The sequence below is a fragment of the Vanessa cardui genome, chromosome 10, assembly GCF_905220365.1.
Source record: "Vanessa cardui chromosome 10, ilVanCard2.1, whole genome shotgun sequence".
Lineage (NCBI taxonomy): Eukaryota > Metazoa > Arthropoda > Insecta > Lepidoptera > Nymphalidae > Vanessa > Vanessa cardui.
Window position 1 is genome coordinate 9914209 of NC_061132.1, and position 25581 is coordinate 9939789.

At 32.8% G+C, this 25581-nt stretch overlaps 1 protein-coding gene across 1 annotated transcript; it reads left to right on the forward strand.

Moving 5' to 3' along the window:
• The first annotated feature begins 1189 nt into the window (after positions 1–1189).
• LOC124533258 lies at positions 1190–16425 on the forward strand. Its single transcript, XM_047108466.1, has 5 exons — positions 1190–1306; positions 8334–8399; positions 10901–11055; positions 11535–12054; positions 16150–16425. Exons 1-5 carry the CDS (start codon positions 1280–1282, stop codon positions 16366–16368), a joined length of 987 nt encoding a protein of 328 aa, XP_046964422.1. The 5' UTR covers positions 1190–1279; the 3' UTR covers positions 16369–16425.
• The last annotated feature ends 9156 nt before the right edge of the window (positions 16426–25581 follow it).

Below are 25581 nucleotides of genomic sequence, written 5' to 3' on the forward strand. Positions count from 1 at the left end.
AAAATACTTTTTCATTAATCGAGGTGAATAAGATCTAGTCTTAGTCTTTGTTTATAATCGATCCATAGCACACCTTCGGAATAAAACGATCGCCTCCTGGCTATTTCATTTCATATTAAATTGTTTATATAATATACGAGACAAAAAAAAACGCTGAGTTTCTCGGGTTTCTCAGGTCAGGGTATTTTCTTTTCCGAACCGGTGGTACTGTTTCCATTGACCATCAATAAGAAAGTGTAATACTTCTATATTGAATAAAGTAATTAGAGAGAATTAATATTGTATTACTTATACTTATTTATAAATATAAATATAATGATGTTTGAGAGCAAAAAATAGGTATGGTCTCCAACCTAGGCGGCCTGTAAAGAACGAATGAAATAAATAAATACTTCATAGTTCTACACAAATAAAAAAATGGTATTTTTAATTGTTAGATATAATTAATATAAAATTAGTAAGTAAATGTAAAATCGCTTATTTGGTTTTTTAAATTTGTTAACATTTAATATTTGATAAATGTAAGTTTATTTTAATTAAAAATAAAACATTTTATGGACTAGAATATTTAAATTGCCTTATTAGATTTAAATACAAACAGTGTTGGAAATTATTGTATATCTTATTAATAAAGCTATTAAAAGATACGTGTATTTCTTTTATATCCCTTCCAAATCTTCTCTAAGTAGTACAATAAAAAAAAGGAAAGAAGTAAATACCAGCAACATTGCCCTTCCTCTGTCATTCAAAACATAACGAATCAATAATAAAGCTAAAGTTGGCTAAATTTTTCAAGTATGCTAATATGTGGTCGTTGAACGCAAAACCGCGGTTCGCTCAGCTTAGATAATAACAAGGAGTTGATATTACCCCCTAAATTAAATTGAATAAAAAGAAAGTAATTTCATTTTATCTGTCGCTCAATTTAAAAAAGTCATAATGTATTTTAAACTATCTATAAAATTGAATTGTTATTTTAATTTGACTTAAATGAAATCAAAACAGGACAAGCATATAATCAACAAAAACAAACAACTAGCTTTTACAAATAGATACATGCTGGTTTTATTTATGAGTGAAACTCACTTATTTTTTCACAAAAAAAAAAAATAAACAAACAAATCTAGTTCCAACTCTTACACGAAGTTAGAACCTCGAACGACATTGCACTTGACATCACAAACTCGTTTCGTATCAGCTCCGCTCAGTCCTCGGGGTCAGTATCCTGGAGGCTGTAGTAACGCTGCGCGCGCGCTGTCGACGCACGTGTTATCTGCGCATGCGATATAAAGTGCTTCACTTAATGGTAAGTTGATTTAAGAATTCATATATTTTAATCAATTTCAAATATATACCATTAAATTCTTTTGTATAATTTGTTGAGTGTGATTTAAATTAATTATGACTTTTGTTCGTGGTAGCATTAGATGTAGATAAATAGATTTTTGACCTGAGAATCCTTAGATTTCCTGGAATAAAATTAATGGAATATTCATTTATATTCAAGACCATACCATACCCTATCTATTTAGTATTGCTATAATTCATCATGCGTTGTTTTTTAAATAGATAATATTCCTTTCCTTTTTTATTGGATTGAAATTATAATTCTAAATTTTAAATATAGGTAATGCTTATTTTAAAAGTACAATATAGTTGAAATATTTTCGAGTCAAGATATTTTATCATTTTCGTTTTATATTAGGTTAGAAGACAAAAAACGCCCAAATATTTCGCAACGTAAACAACAAAAATAAACACTACTTTATGATCGCGTTGAACTTTTAACGACATTTGACGATGCGAATGACTAATTTTAGAAAAATTTTATCCAACTCCACGACTAAAAGGTTTATTAAAATTTAATTAATATATTTGTTTCTTAATGAGAATTTAATATATAGATCATTCTCTTTAGAGTTCCGTACATCTGAAGGGAAAAGGAACCCTTTTAAGATTACGTTGTCCATCTGTCTGTCCCTTCGTATTAAGGTGAAATTAATACCAAATACTGAAGTATACGGTCGCTTGGATGGGTGAAAATATTTTTTTTCTCTTCTCCCATAAATTCGCATCAAAACCTATAGCGTATTTCCCGTTGACCTAGAATAATTAAAATTTTCAATATCTTGTAGTACAAATATTGGAAAAGTCCAAAAATATAGTATATTTATTTTCGGTGTTTATTTGACCGCCTACTATCCAATTTACCTATTTCAAAAAAAATATTGTACTCTTGCAACTTTATTAACTAGTTAATCTAGTTGTTATCAAAGACGCTTTTTTATAATTCAATAAGAATAATTATATTATATATTTAAAATAATTGTTTTTTAAATATATCAAGTTGAATCACGTTGAGTTAGTCTGAATTGTGCACAACGGTATTTACGAGTAAATACAATTTTCATAGACAATATTTATTATTGTACCGTGGTCATACTGATTTAAAAAAGGAACGAATAGTTGTTTTTTTGTTAAATAAATTTCATAGTCAAGGTAAATAAATATACAAGTCAACTTCACCTCTGCTTTAGTAATGCTTGATTGGGTAGTCAGTTTTTGAAATTCGAACATAATAATCACTGAACATTGCAGAACACTTCCATTATTTTCTTATTTTGAACATTACAGTAAAATTCTGTTTGACAAAATCGTTAACAAATATACGAAAAGAAGTATTTCATCTGATTTATCTTTGCCTCGCATATTTTGTTTTTATTATACCGTGTCCTTCTAATTTACATACATGTTATTTACTTATTTTATCTTTCACAAAAAACAACAATTTATTTAAGTCAATAAATTTAAGAATATATAATCCCGATAATTAATAATTATCTTCGTTCAAAAATCTATATGTTTAAATCTTTAACTCAATTTCTGTTAATCATTTACACTGTATTCACTGGAAAATTGTCTGACTTATATCCCGAGATCCAGGTAGATTCAGTTAAATTGTTTTTTTTTAAGTCATTAAAAAGTCGAAGATTTAAAATTATCAGTCCGAATAGTCCATTTCCAAAACCAATGCACGTAAAGCCGTAACCCGTGTAATGAACTTCTCCGTCAACAGATACAAAATCAATTTTCCTGCCATGCTTATATTTCTTGGCTGTATAATTTGTTGTCTTAGTCTAAATATTTACTCAACAACTCAACAACAGCCTGTAAATTCCCACTGCTGGGCTAAAAGCCTCCTCTCCTTTTGAGGAGAAGGTTTGGAACATATTCCACCACGCTGTTCCAATGCGGGTTGGTGGAATACACATGTGGCAGAATTTCTATGAAATTTGTCACATGCAGGTTTCCTCACGATGTTTTCCTTCACCGCTGAGCATGAGATGAATTATAAAGACAAATTAAGCACATGAATCAGCGGTGCTTGCCTGGGTTTGAACCCGCAATCATCGGTTAAGATGCACGCGTTCTAACCACTGGGCCATCTCGACTCGAATCGAATCTGAATATTTATATGTGGTTTTTTTTCGGATTTTTACAACTCTTTTTTCATGAAAATTTATGTTATGGACTATTCATACTTATTACATTTTAGAAGACATATTTTTCAAGGCGTTGTTAAACTTCGCATAATGTTTAAGCTACAATTTTCTTGATCAATTTTGATTCTAAATTTAAATTATTATCCGCTGTCAATCCTTTAAAATTCAGAAAGAGAACGTTAATTCTAACGTGTTATTTACTAAAAATACCTTACGCGAAAATCGCTGACACGACCCCGGTTCATTGACCTTTGAACGTCAAATAACAGCGCTTAGCTTATTAATTTGTTAAGTGATGTAATTACTAAAGCTCGTTACATACTAGTATCTAGTTTTAAGTAAATTATTATAATTAAGTACTTACACGGCGCCGTATCATTTGTTCACAGTAATGACGTATAATTCTCTTAGGGGGAGTATTAATTCTGAACACTCGGAAGTTTGCGTGTCTTTTGCTCATTTTTGCTTCTCGACTAATAAGCCAGTTTTTGTTCTGCGTAAGTACTGACATTAACTTTTGCTGGAATGTTTGTTTCCTTAAGTTATATAATTAAATTAAATAAAGAAATGTTCCTGTTGCTATTCCAAGCGGTCATCATTTATATTAGCTATTTTAATGATTATCTTGATACATTTTGTATAAAAACTTAACATAAATATCAAAATGCTCAAACGTTCCATCCACTCATCAGATATCCGCCAAACATCAGCACTCAGTATCGTTATATTCTGGTTTGAAGGATGAGTGAGCTAGTGTAACTACAAGTAAAAGGCACATAACATCTTAGTTCCCAAGGTAGCTGGCACATTGGCGATATGAGATAGGTAAACCTATATATATTGCTTGCAAAGCCCATTTATATGAACCACGGTGACCACTTACCACCAGGTGGCCCATATGCTTGTTCGCAAACCAATAGCATAAAAAGATATCCTTTTATGCCTAATATCTAGAAGAACTACACTACTTAACTACTTTATACAGTCATATTCTCAAAACACACACACACATACACACGTTTTTCTATTGTTTATATGTCATATATACACATAAAGATATATGTTGATTGTTAGTGTTTTGAATATGAGTTTTAAATTTATTAATTTGCACCAGTACCTTTCCTGTACAAATCGCAATTATTAAAATATTTGTTCCTGTGACCTTAAACAGGTATCACAACTTATTAAAACACGTTAATAGAAATCTATCTTGTGTTAAGATTATATTTTACTTCAATTGTCCTTGAAAGCATTATTATTATTCGCTGACCCATAAGAAAGTTCATTGTTATCAATAAAATATACATTTGTCACGATCTAGAATGAGGCTGACATTATCTCGCCTTTCCCTTCTAATTTATAGATGTTCCTTGTCTAATAAGGTTGTGTCGATGTTATAGATATTTAGTACAGTCGCTCCCATTCCAAGGGCCAAGTAACGGTCTTGTCTAAGTCTCTATATCTAGAACGTATTCTGATAGATATACTTGTTAGTTCCGCAAATCCAGGCCAGTGTTAACGAATGACAAGGAGGAAACGTTTGAAAGAGGTTTTATAGATTTGTTTATCTGTAGTTCGTGTTTATCTGTTATCAATTGAGGATTGGAAGTAGAATGTTATGCGTTAATAGAATGACAGGCTATTTATGTTCAGTAGTCTCTCTCGTCAGTAGAAAACGGTACTATAATATCATCTTTTAAAATGTCAAAACTTCACCTTGAAAACTAATATGTGTCTGTAGTTACACTGGCTAACTTATCCTTTAAAATAGAACACACGTCCAAATATGCATCGAATATGTTTTAAAATTATAAATAATTATATAAATATAACGTTGACTCGCTATGTTAGGCGTAAATTAATTTAACATTTGTTCTCCATGAGAAAGTTTGGGGATATCCATTCGGCATATTTTTTCCTGACTCATGTAGATTTTCCTGACGATGGTTTTCCTTCACGACGACGACGCGATGAATTATAAGTCTATATAGATAGGGTTGCCAAAACTCTATGTAATCACTGCCTCATTGATAAAAAAATCAAATTAAATTTCAACAAAAATCAAAATATTTCACATCCCTAAAAACACATCTATAAACGTTTATGGGAACAAATATTGTGATTTATATGTTAATTGAATAATCATCTCGACGGCCCGTGGTAATTGCAAGCGAATGATAATTGAAATTTAAATTTGACTGCAAGGATTTAACAGTTCTGTTACATTGACATCAAAACCAAAATATACTTTATTAAAGTAGGCTTTTACAAGGAATGTAGAATTAATTAATTATAAATTAATTATTTACCAACTATATTAAGTGAAGGTACTACCGGTTCAGGAAGAAGATTCAACCAAGGAGAACCAACAAGAAACTCAGTAGTTATGTTAGTTAAATACAATTAAGTAATATATCCTGCCTAGAAGTCAACGAGTAATAAATCCACGCTTTTTTAGTGTCTATATAGTTTTGTATTGAATAATATGCCTTCTTTACCGACGTATTTTTTGAAATGATTTAAATATATGAAACGGCAAAGTTAAAAAAGATTGTGGAATTTTATTATAGAAACGGATACCTTGCGCCAAGAAAGATTTATTGATTTTGCAAAGTCGATAACGTGGCGTTATAAGTTTATCCTTACTTCTTGTGCACATACACACATACACACAATAATTATCACAGATTTTATCGAAGTCTTCAATGTAATACTATGTATATACATAATACAAAATATACTTTATTCAAGTAGGCCTTTACAAGCATTTTTGTCATTTAACAACTATATTTAGTGAAGCTACCATGTCTATGTACGAGGTTGAAATTTCTCTTATCGGACATTTGTGACCACTTAAAATCAGGTGGCACATTTTTACGTTATTCTTCTTAAGACGCTGTCGTAATAGTCTGCAGACACAGACTTATAGACTACGTCATAAAATTGAGGTAACGAACTCTTTGTTATTAAATTCTGTTTTTTTTTATTCCATATTATATGCCTTCTACATTATAGAATAGTTTACAAGGCATGGATTCGAAATAAGATATCGAGTATATCTTATGTACTGCAAAAACTTTTAGAGGCAACTTCATTAATATTTCGTTAACGAAATTTACGTTATTTTAATATTACTGTATTGTTATTACCTGGAAATGTAAGCTTGCACCGGAGCCTCTTTTTTTTTTAGGTGAAAATTTTGGACTCAATCCATTACAATGCCTTAGTAAGGGTTTGTGGCTACACACTTTGAAACCATAATCATCGAGATCATCAAGCATCGTAATAAAATCAATTTGAATTTAGTATCTTTAACTATTAAAATAACCGCTTATTACTAATTTTATATGTATACTCGGTTAATATTGAAAACGAAATATTAAAATTAAAATTTTTTTTTTCAATTTTTGTCTGTCTGTTCCGGCTAATCTCTGAAAAGGCTGGACCGATTGTGGTGGGAAGAAACACTGGAAAAAATCTGATATATTGAAGAATAACTTAGTCTACAACAATAACTTTATTGTTAAATTCAAATGCGTAAAAATTCGCTGGCACAACTAGTCAATAATATAAGTATAACAATTATTATCCATCCTGATATTACAGTCATAAATGTAAATAAACAAAGTGCATTCCTAGAATTGATCTGAGATGGCCCAGTGGTTAGAACGCGTGCATCTTAACCGATGACTTCGGGTTCAAACCCAGGCAAGCACCACTATATATATGTGCTTAATTTGTGTTTATAATTCATCTCGTGCTCGGCGATAAAGGAAAACATCGTGAGGAAACCTGCTTGTGTCTAATTTTATCGAAATTGAGCCACATGTGCTTTCCACCAACCCGCATTGGAACAGCGTGGTGGAATATGTTCCAAACCTTCTTCTTAATGGGAGAGGAGGCCTTAGCTCAGTAGTGGGAAAATTACCAGGCTGCTACTTTTTACTTTATTCCTAGAATTAAACTATCAACGATATTGATACCGAAACACATAATAGCCTTCTGTTGTGTTTGATATGACGGATAACGTGCTCAGGTGTATACGATTTTGTAAATTCCGGTCATAAACCAACCTGACATAATATTCGCAGTAAAGTTTGCATACATCTTGTGTATTTATTAGTATTTGTATTGCCTTTTACGATTTTATTTATGAGTAAGGGGGTGTCGGGAATACAGATACCCGTTTTGGAAGTATTTTATGTATCACCTAAAAAAAAATTTATACAGTGTAACATATTATAAATATTACATAAATTATTGTTAATATTCGTATTTTTTATTCGGGAAATCATCAGATATCAAGTGTATAAATAAGCAAAAATTTCTTCAATCTGATTATTAAAATAAATCAAATTTAATCATGGACTTAACTGTGATGTGGGTAACAGCTAGCTTATAAAATATACCCCGCCGTTCTGCATTCAAATTTCATGCCAGGCCAATAAAAGACCATTTGTCATTTTTTGTCCAAGAAATCCTCGTTGGAAATTGATATTTTAAATGCAGTGCTTTTATTTATTATTTATTTTTGATCATATCAAGTATATAATTACAGGCCCTAAATACAGGATATCAAAATTGAAATCCAAAAATTCTTAATTCAAGTGGGCCCAAATAAGTACTTTTTAATCGTCATATCGGTATTGAAGTAATTTAATGTTACTACTGGTACGTTGTTTAAATTGTACTGAGAAAGATCGACAAGAAACTTAGTCGAAACTTTTTCCAGGAATTAACATAGATTCATTTATTGGTATGTATTAATTATGTGTTGTTTTTTTTTTGTTTGAAATAAAAGTGATTTTTATCCCAAAACCCTTGTTTCAGATCGCAGCGATGATCCGACGAGTGTTATTGTTTACAATATTCCTGCAAGTCACGAGAAATGCACTGGTAAGTGAAAATATGAAAAAATATCATCATTCATTGTACAACATGTCCAAATAACAAAAATACAAGCATGATTTAAATATAATTAAAACGAAGTCTTTCGAATGGATAAAAATGCAAGCGGCATTTCCCCGTTGGTTCGCAATAACGATTCTCTGAGGTAAAAATGAGTCAGCTCACCTGTCTCAGGGGAAACCAGAGACAAAGAAAAAGTGAGCTTGTTTTTTTTAAAGTTTAATTTTCTGCTTACTACTTCTTCAAATGAAACTTGTGTTCGAAGACATTTTATTCATTTATTTATTTAAATTGTTAGTATGTATACAAGCGTTCGTCTTTGTATAATAATAGCAATGCAGAGGTAATAATCATTATTATTATACTGTATTCCATTACTAATTACTTACCTCTTTTATGGTTTTCTGTTTGACCTAAAGGTTGATTGGCAGAGAATACCTTCAGACCATCAATTTTTACTTTATGGTGGTCAGTAAAGTATTTAAAATAAATAACAAATATTTAATTATTATTGTATATTGTGATCAATTTTTAATGAAATGTTTAAAAAAATATTTGCCACCTATTTTTTTCTTTAATATCTATTATTTCTTTTTGTTCAATTCATAAATCGTATAAAGGTATAAAACAAAAGGCTGTTCATTACAGCTGGACGTACCACAACATCTCTTTTTTTTAAATGTAATGTCAATTCATATGTCATTTGGAAACACATGTGATTTTCACAAGGCTATTATTCAAAAGCCCCTATTTCAATGTAGGTCATTCGACGATTAAATAATGAATATTCATGAAGATTTCGCTTTCTCATTATTGCTAATAACAATAGCACCACCATGTGGTAATCACTTTCCAATTGTCACGGTAATATGTATAATAAAATAAGCAAAGTAGTGGTCGTCAGATTTACAGAGTAAAAAAGTAGAGTATCCGCTTTTGTAGTCTAAGATTCATATAAAATTCGAACAAAAATGGTTCATTGGTTTAGCCGCGAAAGGTCAACAGACAGACAGACAGGCAAACAGACAGATATACTTTCGCATTCACAATATTAGTATAGATATTAAAATATTTGAATTAATGGAAAAAAATCCAACATGTCGAAGCGTCATGGGTCCTACAAGAAAAAGCCTATTATCGACTTGGTGGTAGGGCTTTGTGCAAGCCCGTCTGGGTAGGTACCACCCACTCATCAGTTATTCTACCGCCAAATAACAGTACTCAGTATTGCTGTGTTCCGGTCTGAAGGGTGAGTGAGCCAGTGTAACTACAGGCACAACATTTTAGTTCCCAAGGTTGGTGGCACATTGACGATGTAAGGAATAGTTAATATTCCTTACAGCGTCATTGTCTATGGGTGATGGTGACCACTTACCATCAGGTGGCCCATATGCTCGTCGGCCAACCTGTACCATAAAAAAATCTAGTAATTGACGTAATTCTATTAACATCGTCATGATTGAAAGTGTCCCTGTGTTAAGATGATATACTCTTGACCAATTAGCAGATATTATTGGGGTCACATTTGTAGGCCAAAAGTGGTGTACCAATTCGATTCCCTAAAACTGCAATACGACGGGAGCGATGACTGAAATTTACGTGCTACCCGAGGTTGTTAACGAGGAGACCAACTTAGAAAATTTAAATTTTCACTGAGAATGTTTTGTAAAAACTAAATTTTTTTTTGATAATTATTATAATTTCGACTGACCTGAAATTAACTCGGAGATTTTATAAGGTAGTTGTTACAATAACAATATTAAATTTTATGTATATATAAAGGCGATATCACCGAGTGGCTCCATGTGTAAAAGGCGTTGCGTGATAACTAAAATCTGACGAAAAGCGTGTTTTGTTTATATTTACTATTCTTAATCCTTGACAGGGTCTACTAAAAGAGCTTTAATATATCGAAATAAAAGCAATTGTCCTTATTATGATATAATGTCATTATTTTATAATCTAATAAACAATCCATGCATAGGTTACTTTTTTTGTTTTGTGTAGTATTTTTGTTAAGTATAATGATATGATATTACTTGATACTTTTGTTGAAATTAAAACTTATATATTCGTCTGTGTACACCCTCAGCATATATTCTATCGTCAAATCGCAATGCTTGGTGATGCTGTATAACATCTTCAAGTAAGAATGAGCCAGTGTTATAGGTACAGACGACATAATATTTTGTTGGTAAACTTGGTGATGTATTGGCAACGTAAAGGGTATTTAATATTTCTTAGTTACATTGTGAGTATACATGGACCCATTTACAAGTCTTATCAAGCTGATTATAATAAATACTGACTGATATCCGCTAGTAGTTGGTATTTCCACAAGATGGACTCAACATTTATATAACAGTTGATCCGAAATCCAAATCTATTCAGGTTTATATAAAGAGTAACGTATTTAAAAGAAAAAAACTTACTGATGTACAAAATATTATCAGCATTAGGTATAAGACATTGCCTTAAATAAATTACAGGTGCAATCAGCCAAGCAGCAGGTCCAGCTTTCGGATTCCTATCTGCCTGTCGCAATGCAGGTGATAGCTCACCTCACGGACCAGATGGCTTTTGAGGTGAAAGACGACGTAACGCCGCGTCCCCCGAAACCTACGACCACCACTCAGAAACCACCGTATGTAACTTTCGGCGCCTTTAATAAAGTATACATATGTTTAACTGTTTTTTTTTTTAATTTTATGTCTTTGAATATCTCTTATTTTTATTTACTGAAGCTTAACATAAGATTTATATGTACACACAATATATACAAAATAATAGGATCGCATGGAATGCTAGCATTTCTTATCTCCTTTGAAACGTAATGCCGATTATTTCAGCGTAAAATGAAACACTCCATCAACAGTATAAGATAAAATCCTCTAGAATTGATTTTGCACTATTCCAAGGTATAAGTGTTTTATATGCACACGGCACACAATTATGATTTAGAAATTTATATTTTTTCATATATATAAAAAGTCAAGGTTGTTAATACAAAAAAACATATCCTTTTATATCTCTGAATTGAAAAGACATGTTAATAAAAGTAATAAATTAAATAAAATATGAATAGAAAACTATTTTGGCAAATAATATAAAACATATTTACAGAGACGCTACCACACCATTCCACAAGCCTGGATTGTACGCACCGACATCACCACCCAAGCCATCAGACAGGGTGATACCAAAAACATCCAACAACAATTACGTTCTTCTGCCCCTTGAAAACAATTCGCAGTACACAATCATAGAACCACAGGAGAAGAGAACCGAAGAACCTTTACTTGCAGCTCATAATGAAGAAGTTAAACCAATATTAGAACCTCTACCAAACGTACCCCATCACCTTTTACCTTATGAGACTGATTTGAAGGTCTCAAGTCGTTCTGATGGCTATGACGAAATAAATGAGGAAAGCTTGCAATATTTATCACCAAATGTTAGAGACATGATCAGAATGGCTCACGATCCAGACGATGAAAGGCTTGTTGATGTTTGGGAGGGGCTAAGGGCCAATCCAGCTGAAGTGTCTACTAAAGGGAAGCTGTCATCTTCTAACTTGAGACTGCTTCTCTTGTACGATCTTCTAAGCAGAGACGCGAAGAGACAGAAATTGTCGGATTACAGTGTAAGTACCTGTATAGGATTATAATATCACTTGTAATAGGGTTTCGTGTAAGTCCGCCTGGGTTACCATCTATTAGTGATTTTTACCACCACTGAACAATGCTATTTAGTATGCTAGGTTCCGATTTCCGGGTAAGTCGCTATAATTACTGCCACAAGGGACATCAATCCTTAATTCCCAAGGTTATTAGCTCATTGGTGATTTAATATCAGCCCTTTATTCCGAACAATTAAGTTATTTGTATGTATATAGTTGTGTTGTTGTTATAAAATGTCCCTCAGTTCGGTGTGTCTTTTGACATAGGCCTCCTCCAACTGCTTCCATTGTTCTCTATCTGTCGCTACTCTGGTCCAGTAAGGTCCCAAGGCTAGGCGAAAATCATCTTCCCATCTTCTTGTTGGACGTCCCCGATGTCTACTTCCATCTCTTGGGTACCAGAGTGTTACCTGCTTGCTCCATTTTTCTGTCTTGCAGCGTAGCATGTGGACTGTCCAACGCCATTTCAATCGGTCCGTTCGGGTAACTATATCGGTGACTTTGGTTTTGTTCCTTACTTCTGCTGAGGTAATTCTGTCATTTAGTCTTATTTTTAACATACTTCTCTCCGTTGCCCCCTGACACTTGGCTAGTTTTTCTCTGTGGTTCTGAGTGTGGGACCAGGTCTCACATCCGTATGTAATACAGGGGAGGATACAGGTATTAAAAGCTTTTCTTTTTATGGTCATACTTAGTTCTTCGTTTTTCATTTCATTGATGATTTAATGACTGGTTAATATTGCTTACAACGTCAATACCTATAGGTAATAGTTACCCTATTTATTAATAGATGGTCCATTCAGCCCTCCTAAATAAATGAATTAATCTAAATAATATGTTATAACATTTAACGTCTGTTAAATAATAAGATAATCTTACATATTACAAAAAAGTCCCTTCAACACAAATTACCTACAGGTTGTAAAATTTCCCATTACTGGAAAGGTCAGAAAAATATTTCATCACATTGCTCCAGTGGTAGTTGGTAGATTGATAAGTTGCAGACATAAGTTGAAATAAGACACATGCAGGTTTCCACACGATGTTTTCCTTCACCGAGTACGAGATGAATTATAAACACAAAATAAGCACCCTCATTTATCGCTTGAGAGGTGGAGGAAGGCGTACCTCCACTGGGCCATCTCGACTTCCAAAAAAGTGCCTACGCAAATCCCAAATCATCCTTAAAAAATAAACAATCAAAAGAAAAACAATTTGTACATAATTAGTATTTCTCGGTATCAATTTTATACCAGCAATAAAAAGTTATTTTACTTTGAAATTCTTTGATACTTTATATTTATGAGAACGCATATAGAAATTAAAATACATTGCCAACCCTTAATTATGCTTACAATCAACTCGTTTATTAGACTTTACTTGAATTCTTCTTATTCTTGAAATCTATAACTCTTGCACTACTTCCCAATGATCCAATTTTCATTAAAACACTTATCCAAGTATCTAATACGAATTAAACGTAATTTGAAAGTTAAACAGCATAAATGTATCATTTTAAATCAATGAGAAACAACCTATAAGTATACGTACACAAAGTTACTTTTTGTACGTTTCGGTTGTCTCAATACTTGAAACATAAGACCTTATACGTTATTTACAAAATACTTTGACACAGAAAAGATCCTTGACAATGGCATTAAAGATGTAATAAATATTCACTAACTTAAAAATAAATCGAGATATCGAACCTCAAGTTCACTGACCTCCATTAAATCAATACACTTAATAAAACAGTAACAAGATATTGTCTGCAGATTTTATTTTAAGGAGACTAATGAGTATCGATACGGAGTCTGAAATAAGACCTTTTGTCTGAGCATGCATTATTGTTAAATTAGATGATTTAATTGAGATAATAATAGATTAACTGATATGTGATAAATTTTTCATGTAAATTCAAGTTAAAGACAATGTTACCACACATTGTTGCTGCAACTGTTACGAATTAAAAAATCAATATAATGTAATTTTTAATTTTCAGTAATAATAGAATAACACTACTCGTCTTGGCAGTGGAAGCCTCGAGGTGTTCTGTATTATAAAAAAAATGTGACGAAAGAGTTCGTATATAAGTTATGTCATAAATATTATTGAAATCTCGAAAAATTACAATATCCTTCTTTATATTCTTTTCTTAATTCATCAATATTTAAAATGCAATCGATTAAAAAATTAGACGAAGAAAACTCGCTGAAATTTGTCGGTTTTCCCAGATATGCGGAATTTAATTTCCGAACTGGCATTTCATTTTTTCTTTAACTATTAATCAGTTAGTGAAATTATTCGATTCTTGATTTAATAAATTTGACAAATATCCCAAAGAAAATTAATGTTACTTGGCAGTAGGGCTTTGTGCAAGCCCGTCTGGGTCGGTAACACCCAATCATCAGTTATTCTACCGCCAAATAACAGCACTCAGTATTGTTGTGTTCCGGTTTGAAGGGTTAGTGAGCCAGTGTAACTACAAGCACAAGGGACATAACATCTTAGTTCCCAAGGTTGGTGGCACATTATAGACGATGTAAGGAATAATTAATATTTCTTCCAGCTTCATTGTCTATGGGTGATGGTGACCACTTACCATCAGGGGCATATATGCTCGTCCGCCAACCTATACCAAAGAAAAAATAATTTATAAATATTAACATATAAGAAATATATATGAGGAATTGTTAAAGGTCACAATTCATTTGATTGTTGTTTTCTTGGCTCCGTTTATGGGTTATATTAATGGCCAATGATCTCGTTTCGGCTGAAGGTCACAAGGGATTTGTGAAGGCTTATCTTTCGGTGATTAGGTACTTCAAATAAAACAGGGTTATCGCGCCAAACTTATACTCGTATTTATAAGGCAGGTCATAAAATTTGTAACTACAACTTAATTTTACTGGTTCGTTGATCCACGTAAAATAAAAAAATAAGAGCTTATAAATTAAAATGCACTCAAGTATCAATTATTTTATTCACATGTTCGAAATCAAAATCTTATACGTAATCAAGAGCTGACATGGGCTAGTGGTTAGAACGCATGCATCTTAACCGATGATTTCGGGTTCAAACCCAGGCAAGCACCACTATATATATTTGTGCTTAATTTGTGTTTATAATTAATTTCGTGCTCGGCGGTGAAGGGAAACATTGCGAGGAAACCTGCATGTGTCTAATTTCATCGAAATTCTGCCTCATGTGCATTCCACCAACCCGCATTGGAACAGCCTGATAGAATATGTTCCAAACCCTCTCCTTAATGGCAGAGGAGGCTTTAGCCCAGCAGTGGAAAAGAAATACCACAGACTTAAGTACTGTGTCCTAATAAACATTTCTTTCTTTCTTTCTTTCTTTAAGAAATATCGGCGGCGGAAAATTTGGGACTTTTTAAATTCAATGAGCATTAATTTATGAATAGCGAAGATCTTTAGTGTGACCTCAACAAATGAATGCGTGGATTTGACTCAAAGATTATTTCTATGTAAAAAGTTTGATTTTTAATTATTTTATACAGTGTCTTCTTAAAATAGGAATTCAAGCTCCAATTTCAAATTATCTGTTAATAATTTAACTATATCTAGTTAACAGTCTTAATTGTGATATTATTGAAGTAAGATTCCGACATATAACTTTTAAAACACGAACTATATCCTATGTATAGGTATTTACTAAATTTTCTGGTTCATTAGCGCAGTTTGTTTGCGATATAAGATTTTATTGCGATTTCAAATTCAACATTTTTTTAACTTTCAATGTAATATTATGTAGACGTATGTTGTAGATATATATTATGGTACCCAGTTTCTATTTTTAAGTATTCTTTTCGGTTAGGTGGCCTGGAAAATGGCTAATAGCCAAAAGTTCACCCCTTGTACCAGAGAAAAATTAAAAACATTTTATATGCTTTTTTAGTAATTTAAAATTAACTATAAAGTTATAAAGTAATTATTTATTAAGCAAAACTGATGCTGTTCAATTATCATTCACATATTTCTATGTAATTAATTTATAAGTGTAGTCAATAAGTAATATACATATATGTTTTTCCAGGGTTTCTCGCCAGATGTAATGAAGACCCTCGTAGATTCATCAGACGGCGGCGCCAGGGCTCAATTGAGCCTGGCCTTGTCGAAGATGGTGGAACGGCACGATTGCGGCCACGAATACGCCAACAATCGCGCCAAGGAGATGGTCGTTGAGTTGGCCAAAGACGAATCGCTTCTGTCGTCAGAGTTGAGATATTTACAGCCTCTCGTTTATAGATTCTAATATTTGAAGTCTGAAATGTGCCTTATATAACAATTAATTATAATTATGGTATTTTAATATATCTGGATTTCATTTATCCCAATATTTAATAAGCAAAGCTGGAAAAATATTTTATGTTTACTTAAATATTAAAAGAACAATTAAATATTATAGATTTAACGTTAGCATTAGATTGGCCAAATAAATTACGACAAGCAGTGTTCTTGATATGCAGTTTATCATAACTATTGCCATTTCTGCCCTTGCTACTGGTCACTAGAACACATAGCCGGGTAAACCGTTTGAAACTTATTCAAGCCCAGCTGAGGGCAAAAGCAAAGAATAAAAATCGTTTCTTACATTATTGTCGTTTCTTAAAGAAACATAATAAAACTTAAGACCCTAGTTCAACCACAAAACAAGCCTTTGTTGTAATTGAAAAAAAAAATATGTTTCTTATATTCTAAAGATCCTAGTAAGCTAAAGGATTCCATATGAGATAAATTTATAATAATAATTAGTCGTTTAGCGTTTTATAATGATTCAATTGTATTAAAGTAATTTTAATTACCAATATAATTACAATACTAAGATCCTCGGATCGCCGGTTCTTTTCGATAACTTGCATTTCTAACCAATGGTTACAGCAAATGTTCTTAATTTACGTTTTAAAAAATGTTCTAATAAATTATGACAATATAAACTGTATATACACTTCACAGCATATAACATATTTTACATAATTTAAAGCTTTGTAGCAAAAGTTAGATATTTTACCTTAGAATATTCAAGTATTAAGGTAGCTACTACTAGGATCACATAACTTGCGGCAGCCAGCGGAAACAAGCGCTTATTTATGGAGCCACTTTCGTGTAACTGCACCCTACTGACATATCTTGGCCAGTTTGCATGGTCTTGCTGTTGCGACCAAGAGAATACAATTTATTATTTTTTTATTCCTATTATAAACAATTTTGGATGCATTTTTATTAACTATCGGAGTTTCACTAGACATAAGAAACCAATAATAAGACCTGAGATGGCCCAGTGGTTAGAACGCGTGCATCTTCACCGATGATTGCGGGTTCAAACCCAAGCAAGCACCACTATTTATATGTGCTTAATTTGTGTTTATAATTCATCTCGTGCTCGGCGGTGAAGGAAAACATCGTGAAGAAACCTGCATGTATCTAATTTCATCGAAATTCTGCCACATGTGCATTCCCGCACTGGAACAGCGTGGTGGAATATGTTCCAAACCCTCTTCTTAATGGAAGAGGAGGCCTTATCTCAGCAGTGGGAAATCTACAGGCTGTTACTTTACTTTACTTACTTTAAAGAAACCAATCATCTTAGCAGTAACCGCCAAGGCTCCAGAAAAGTTACCTCGACAAATAAAATATATAACGAAATGGTAGTAAGACTATATAAAATAAAATATCTCAAAATGATTATTTGACATCAAAAGGTAACTTAATACTACAAAAATTATAAGAAAATAGATAGATTTGAATTGTCATGTACAAGAAATAAACACAAAAATGTTAACATATACACAAGTAATGCCTATAGACATTTAGATTTGATCGTGTTATTTCTGAAAATACCTCTAAAAAGGTATGAAGAAAACAGAGATTTTCCTGTTTGATCAAAATAAAAAGCGGATTTCTTAAGAAAACGTGGACTTTATTTCTATCTTTTGAACACAATCTGACACATGAAGAACAAACGGAAAGTGATAAATTATGCTACCTACTTAAATAATAGAAGGAACCAGAATAACGTAGACTGTCATCGTGCAAGTATATGAAGTTGAGATCAATCAAAGATCATCATCATCATCAACAGCTTTTTTTTCGCACACTGCTGGACATAGGCCTCTTCAATAGCACGCCACTGTGATCGATCTTCGGCGACTCGCATCCAGCTTCTGCCAGCCGCTTTGCGTAAATCGTCACTCCACCGTGCCCGAGGACGTCCTACACTACGTTTGCCGAGACGCGGTCTCCACTCTAGAACACGTTTTACCCAACGGTTATCAGTTCTGCGACAAATATGGCCAGCCTACTGCCACTTCAGCTTACTTATCCGGTGGGCTATGTCGATGACTTTGGCCAAAGATAATTTCCACTAATATTATAGCGTCTCTCACCTCTATTCACACCTAAACCGTTAAAACGATTTATATAAAATTTGATATGGAAATACTATAGTTTGAGTTTCAAAGAAGGCCATAAGTAAATTTGTTTCACAAAAATCCTTTTTATACCTTAAGGGTATAAGGAAGGGAATTGAAGTTAGTATGAAAATTGGCGGCGACTGTATAAAAATTGAGATAGCTTAAAATGATTTAATTGTATATATAACATATTCATTGCTCTATTATAAAAGATACATTCTTTATTGGATACTTCAAAACATACATTAATGATTAACTACTAATCCCGGCATCTTACGAGCAGAGAATAAAATTAAAATCATAAATAAAATTTTAACAAAAAGAAAAACCGACTTCAAACAAAACAGTATTTTAAAACAAATTAAAATGCACTAAAAAGTAATAAAAATAATTGCATATTTAACACATTTTTGAGAGTCCTCCTAGGTAAAATGAAATGAAAAATATTAGACTACTTAAAAGTCGATTTACGATTATATAATGTAGTTATAATTATTGCTATACTTGGAGCCGGTGTCAGCCAACCCTATACTATACCTATCAAAAAACAACAACAACAACAAGAATCATCAAAATTGGTTAACGTGATTTTGAGTTATTCACCTATTTGTCGCGCATATACATAATGTAAATTTAAGACTTATGTCGTTTTCATACGGATACCATCATCGGAAAAAAATAAAAAAAAAATGGGACCCCACGGGAAGCACTACCTTTCAAACAAAAAAAAAATTATCAAAATCGGACCACCCAGTAAAAAGTTATGAGGTAACAAACATAAAAAAAAAAAAAAAAAAATACAGACGAATTGATAACCTCCTCCTTTTTGAAGTCGGTTGAAAATATATTTTATACACACACGCACGCGCACGCACACACACACACATGCATATACTTTGTACAGACACTTTTCAACAAAAGTTCTACGGATAAGAGCCGGCGAGGATCTCAGTAGTTTAGTACTGTTTTCTAACATATAGTTAAATACATTATATTACAATTAAATAATAGGTTGGGGAAAAAGTTTCTTCGTATTTTATATGAAAATTCAAAAAGTTTTTTTTATAGTTTATTTACATTTGACTAAAGTATGTAGGTGCCATTTTGTTCCATAACTTTTTGCCATCTTGTTGGTAGTGACATGATCCCATTGCTGTAAAAATTTTGGGGCTTCTGATCGAAAAAAAAACTGCACACTGACACTGCCTAAGGAATTCTGCAGACCGAACAGACCAAGACCGAAACAGATGAAAATCTGAAGGTGCAAGGTCAGGACTATACGGCGGATGCATTAATACCTCCCAGCCAAACTCTCGTAATTTTTGTTGAGTGGCTAAAGATGTGTGAGATCTAGCGTTGTCATGGTGAAAAACCACACCCCTTCTGTTGATCAATTTTGGCCGCTTTCTCTCAATTTCTTGCTTCAATCTCATCAATTGTTCGCAATACAGTTCTGAATCGATGGTCCTGCCGGGCGGTAACAGCTAATAATGAATGATGCCCTTCCAATCCCACCATACACACAGCATTACCTTGTTGCAAGTTAATCCGGGTTTTGCCACAGTCTGTGAAGCTTGACCGGCCTTTGACCACGATCTTTTTCGCACGTTCTTGTCGTATGTGATCCACTTTTCATCACCAGTTATCAGCTTCTTCAAAAATGGTTCGGTTTCATTACGTCGTAATAAAGAATCACAAATGAGTACACGGTTCATTAGGTTTCTTTCAGTGAGTTCATGAGGCACCCATATATCGAGCTTTTTTGTGTACCCAGCTTTATTCAAATGAGTCAAAACCGTTTTGTGGTCAATTGCCAGTTCTTCAGCTACATCTTAACTACTAATATGCCGATCTTGCTCCACTTTTTCAAAAATGGCATCAATTTTGTCCGAAACAGAGATGCATCTTTGATATCAAAATTTCCAGCTTGAAAACGCTTAAACCAAACTTGCGCTACTCTCACAGATACTGCATTAGGTCCATAAACATCACAAATTTTTTTCGCGGCTTGAGTTGCATTTTTACCTTTTTTGTAGTAAAATTTTAAAATGTATCGAATTTCTTCTTTAGATTCACTCATTTTAACAACAATAAAAACAAATGAAAATCACACAAATTCCTAATTTGAATTTGGAAGTGCCTTATTTAAAATTAAAACTTTTTAATGATACCAAAACCAGCCAGATACAAATGGTATAGCCAAAGAGATTTTATTACAAGTTCATACATACTATATGCGAAAAGACTTTTTCCCCAACCTAATATTTATGTATATTAACTCTTTTTTTACAGACGGATAGATAAACGTCGTTTTTATTTTGTTTTATAATGCGATTTGTTTCATTGTCTAACTATTTATATATTCGCTAACGAAATTCACCCTTAAAAACTGGAGGGTCATAAATATTGTTGGAAGCAAGTTGTTAAGTTGTAATGCTTCGAAATTTGAGTTCTGTTTTAATGTAGTTTGAGGTTGTTATATTTATAATAAACTATTTACCGCCTGTGGCTTCGCCTGTGTACAAGTCGAGTCTAGAGAAAAACCCATATAAATCTGCAATAAAATCTATTATCAACAAAATTAACGTATTTACGATTAGCTTTCGAATAAGTTGTTCAATGAAGTATAAAATTTCTAAATCAATGATATCGTTTTTCGTTTCACTTTATGTAAAATTAATTTTACAACCATTCAGTCAAATTTAGTTACTTTAAATATGTAATTCTGAATAATCCATTTATTTGTAAATTCAATCAAAGAATAGTGACGAAATTCGATCACGCTTTGTTTTTTTTTTATGGTATAGTTTGGCGAACGAGCATATGGGCCACCTGATGGAAATTGGTCACCATCACCCATAGACAATGACACTGTAAGAAATATTACCTTACATCCTCATGTGCCACCAACCTTGGGAACTAAGATGTTATGTCTCTTGTGCCTGCAGTTACACTGGCTCACTCACGCGTAAATGTTGAACTGTGTTTATAATTCATCTCGTGCTCAGAGGTGAAGGAAAACATCATGAGGAAACCTCATTGGAGCAGCGTGGTGGAATATATTCTAAACCTTCTGCTGAAAGTTAGAGGAGACTTTAGCCCAGCGGGAAATTAAGAAGCTGCTTTTGTTGTTGTTGTTGTTGTTGTAAATGTTGAAGAGGAACGGAACCAAATATTTATAATTTCTATTTATTTTTGTAAAAAAATTACTAACAAGGCAACCTATAGGTAATTTTCATTTAGTACTTTCACTACTCATCGCTATAGTGATATTGATTAAAGCTATTATAATCTGTTATAAACAAAAACAAAAATAATGATCGACTGGCTGCGTTAAAAGTGGATATTTAATGAAATAATCTAAAACCTACAAAAATTAACTCGATAAAAAATAGAGATTAATACATAAAAATACTCAGTTTATATATGTACTTCAATGCTAATATTATATTAGTGTGACTGTCTGTCTGTTGATCTGTCTATATATCTGTTGCTTTTTAACAACCAAATCTCGGAAGCGAATTTGATAAAAATTGGTATGAAGCAAGTTCCTAAGTAAGTAAATAGTCTACTTTTTTTTTGCTAAACACCTGATGACGATTTCTAAAATGCAAGCAAAGACGCGGGCGACAACTAGCGATACGAAACAACGACTATTATAAACAAGCCACGTATACCGAAGAGTGACGGCATATGAGAGCGTCACGCCATTAACTGTCACGGCATGTGAGTTGGACTTTTCCCCGAGGAGCAAACTAAAATTTTCCCATTAAAAATATTGTTGCTTATAAGACAAATGTGTCAGCAACCTTTAAATAGTAGTCAAATAGAAATCACACTACGCGTAACTTCTTCAAGTAATTCGAAAAAAATAAATCGCTCTGCTATTCCCCTGTCATCCTATATCACACACGTCATCGCATGAACAAATTGTGGTTCGACCCTAAACGACATAGTCGACAGAGCTATTTATCAAAACCTTATAGACAAATATCTATGACACCGTTGTGTAACATTGTGTATACAACTAATCTAATGCAATACCATTAATTATAATACAGATACAGCTTAGATGGCCAGATGAGACGGTTTATTGACCCCGTGTCACTAATGGCAACTGAGAATATTTAGCTATTTATGAAGGACTATTGAGTATGACAAATGTTTCATTTTACACGACTGCTTCATTAATCCAGTAACTTAATACAACAACACATATGCCGAGGTTTTGTGTTCTAGCCCTAAGTCGGGTCAATAACCCGATGTTTCTGTATATATATTGGATTTTTCCAAAACAATGAGGAAACTTTCTAAGTATCAACACGGAGTCTTGAAGCCGTTGTTTCTGAACTTTTTCCAGGTGTGTCGGATTTGCTGTCCAATCAGATTATCAGATTGTGAATATAAAGAGTGCATTAGTGTTTCAGCCAACACTTGAGAACCTTGATTGATGTTGATGATGAACACTTGAAGTTTCCTGCATAGTTGGCTGGCAACCCTTGACGTTGGCCACTGTGACTGAAATCAGTCAGGGCACCTTTTCCATTAACTCCAATTAAAATTATTGACATGTTTTATTCGGGAAGTGTTTATTTTGACTAGATAGTAGGTATCTGAGTTGAATCTTTATTGCAAAGTACACTCACACACTCGCAAATTAATACACATACGAATCATTAATCGAAAGTAAATTAAATTAATGTCATATGACATTATGTATTCCCAAAGTTCTTCAAGCATGTTTAAATAGTAAAAATCCAAACGAACAAAATTAGAAAAAAATAAATATTAAATAATAAAAAATATCGTTCTGATCGATTGTGAAATATTATCAGGATATATAAATGTAAAAACGAGACCAACAGCTATATTCATTTTAGAGATTGATAACTTACTAACAGTTAGCCAGAGTAATTACGGGCATAAGGGACGTAACATCTCAGTATTCAAGATCGGTGGCACATTATCAATGTAAGAAATGGTTAATATTTTTTGCAGCGCCACTGTCTATGAGCTGTCATAAAAACCTACCATCAGGTAAATATATTTAATTTTTTTATGATATACCATCAGGTATATCATAAAAAGATGAAAACAAAACTCCAATAAAATGAAAGGACCGTTAAATAATATTAACGTAAAAAGCAGAAAGAAGAAATGAATTGATAATTGGTGACAAGCTTCTCCTGTACAGTAAAAATTAATACAAGCATTTGCGCTTGACTACGCTATTAATATAAAACAAACATCTACGGTGTAATAGTGATCCTAAAAGACACGATCAGACAAATTCTTGACTTTCTTTCCATTAGTGAATGGAAGGATTATTTATTTCATTTCGCGTTGGCTGAACACTTAGCCAGTGTTCGTTTAGATAAGTCAAAGTTAGAAGTGAGCTTTATGGATAATCTTTTCATACAGAAATTGTTATTTTTTTATCAAAAAGATTCCTCTATTTATGATCGCGTATATCGTGACGTGACCGAGATGGCACAGTGGTAAGTGCACATACATTTTAACCCATGATTGCGGTTCAAACCCAGGAAAGCACCACCGAACTTTCATTTTCGTCATTTCTAATTCATCTCATATGAAGGAAAACATCATGAGAAAATCTGCATGAGTGTAATTTCAACGAAATTCTGTCACATGTGAATCCACCTGGAGCAGCTGGGTGAAATATGCTCCTAACCTTCACCTCAAAAAGTGGGGCTGGCCTTAGCCCAGCAGTGGGAAATTAAAAGGCTGTTGCTATGACCATACATTTTAATTATAGATGCACATTTATGACTGCAAAGACTTGGATATTAGCAACTCTTGACTAAATTTGAGTTTTATTTATGTAATTTCTGAAACCGAACTGAAAATTAAAGCAAGACTTTATTGCTTAGTGGTAGATCATCGGTCCCTTAAATGGAGCCTCCCCGGAATGACGTGAAGTTAATCATTTAGACGACTTAAAATCAAGAACGACAAAACTGCTCCCAAATAAGAAAATATAATACAAAAATAACCAACATAGCACCGCGATCCATTTTCTATCATCTATTCTCTAATGATTGATGATACCAATGCTATATTGAATAAATAATTTGTCTTTGACTTTGAATTTAAAGACAAATTGAATTTATGTTCTCTAAGTGATGCTACATTTCCTGTGTCAATTTCCACTAAAAGCCAACACTTCACGTCGTCAAACACTTCCAGTCGCTTTGTGAAAAGTGAACTTGATATTGCTAATGTAAAGAAAACGTTTTCTTTGAAATCAAATGGCGATACGCGTGGGGACTACTTTAGTCACATTACGGATATATTTTTTGGCATCGATATGAATGGCCTTTCTGAGGTAAGATACTTTAAGATTTTCCACTTAAGGACATATTCTTTTTCTTATACTACATAATGTAAGCTTCAATAGCGCAAAGGTATACGATCCGTTTAGTGATATAAAAAGTCTCAGCATCGATCCTGACTCCTTGGACTATTCTCGTGCTGCTTACACATGTGATAAGCTTAAAAGGGTACACAGGAATACTACTAAATAAAAAAGAAATGATTATTCCTAAAAAATTTTTGTTTTCAAAAATTGGTTTAGTAGCTCTAATATTCTGGTCACATGATTTCAATGTATCTCCTGGCGGTACTAAAGCATTATATTATATAACCTTACCCTACCCTTTAGTTAGATGGTAACTAAAAACAAAAAATAATCTCAGTAATGAGCCATATTTACATGAATTCGTTGCGTAGTTTTCAAGATTTAAGCATACATAGGGACAAAAAGCGACTTTGTTTAATACTATGTAGTAATTACGAGTAATCACCCTTGGCTTTGCTCGCATTTTATGGTGTTGGTTGCCACGTGTCAGGCATATCCTATATCCTTTCTTGGAGTTAAAGTTTGCTTCATACTAAATTTCAACAAATTCGGTTAAGCGGTTTGGTTGTGACAGAGTTACTTTCACATTTATAATATTAATAATATAAATTTGATTTACTTTCTCGTTTTCAGTGGGTATATTAAGATTTATTTTCTCATTCGAGATCCGTATTAT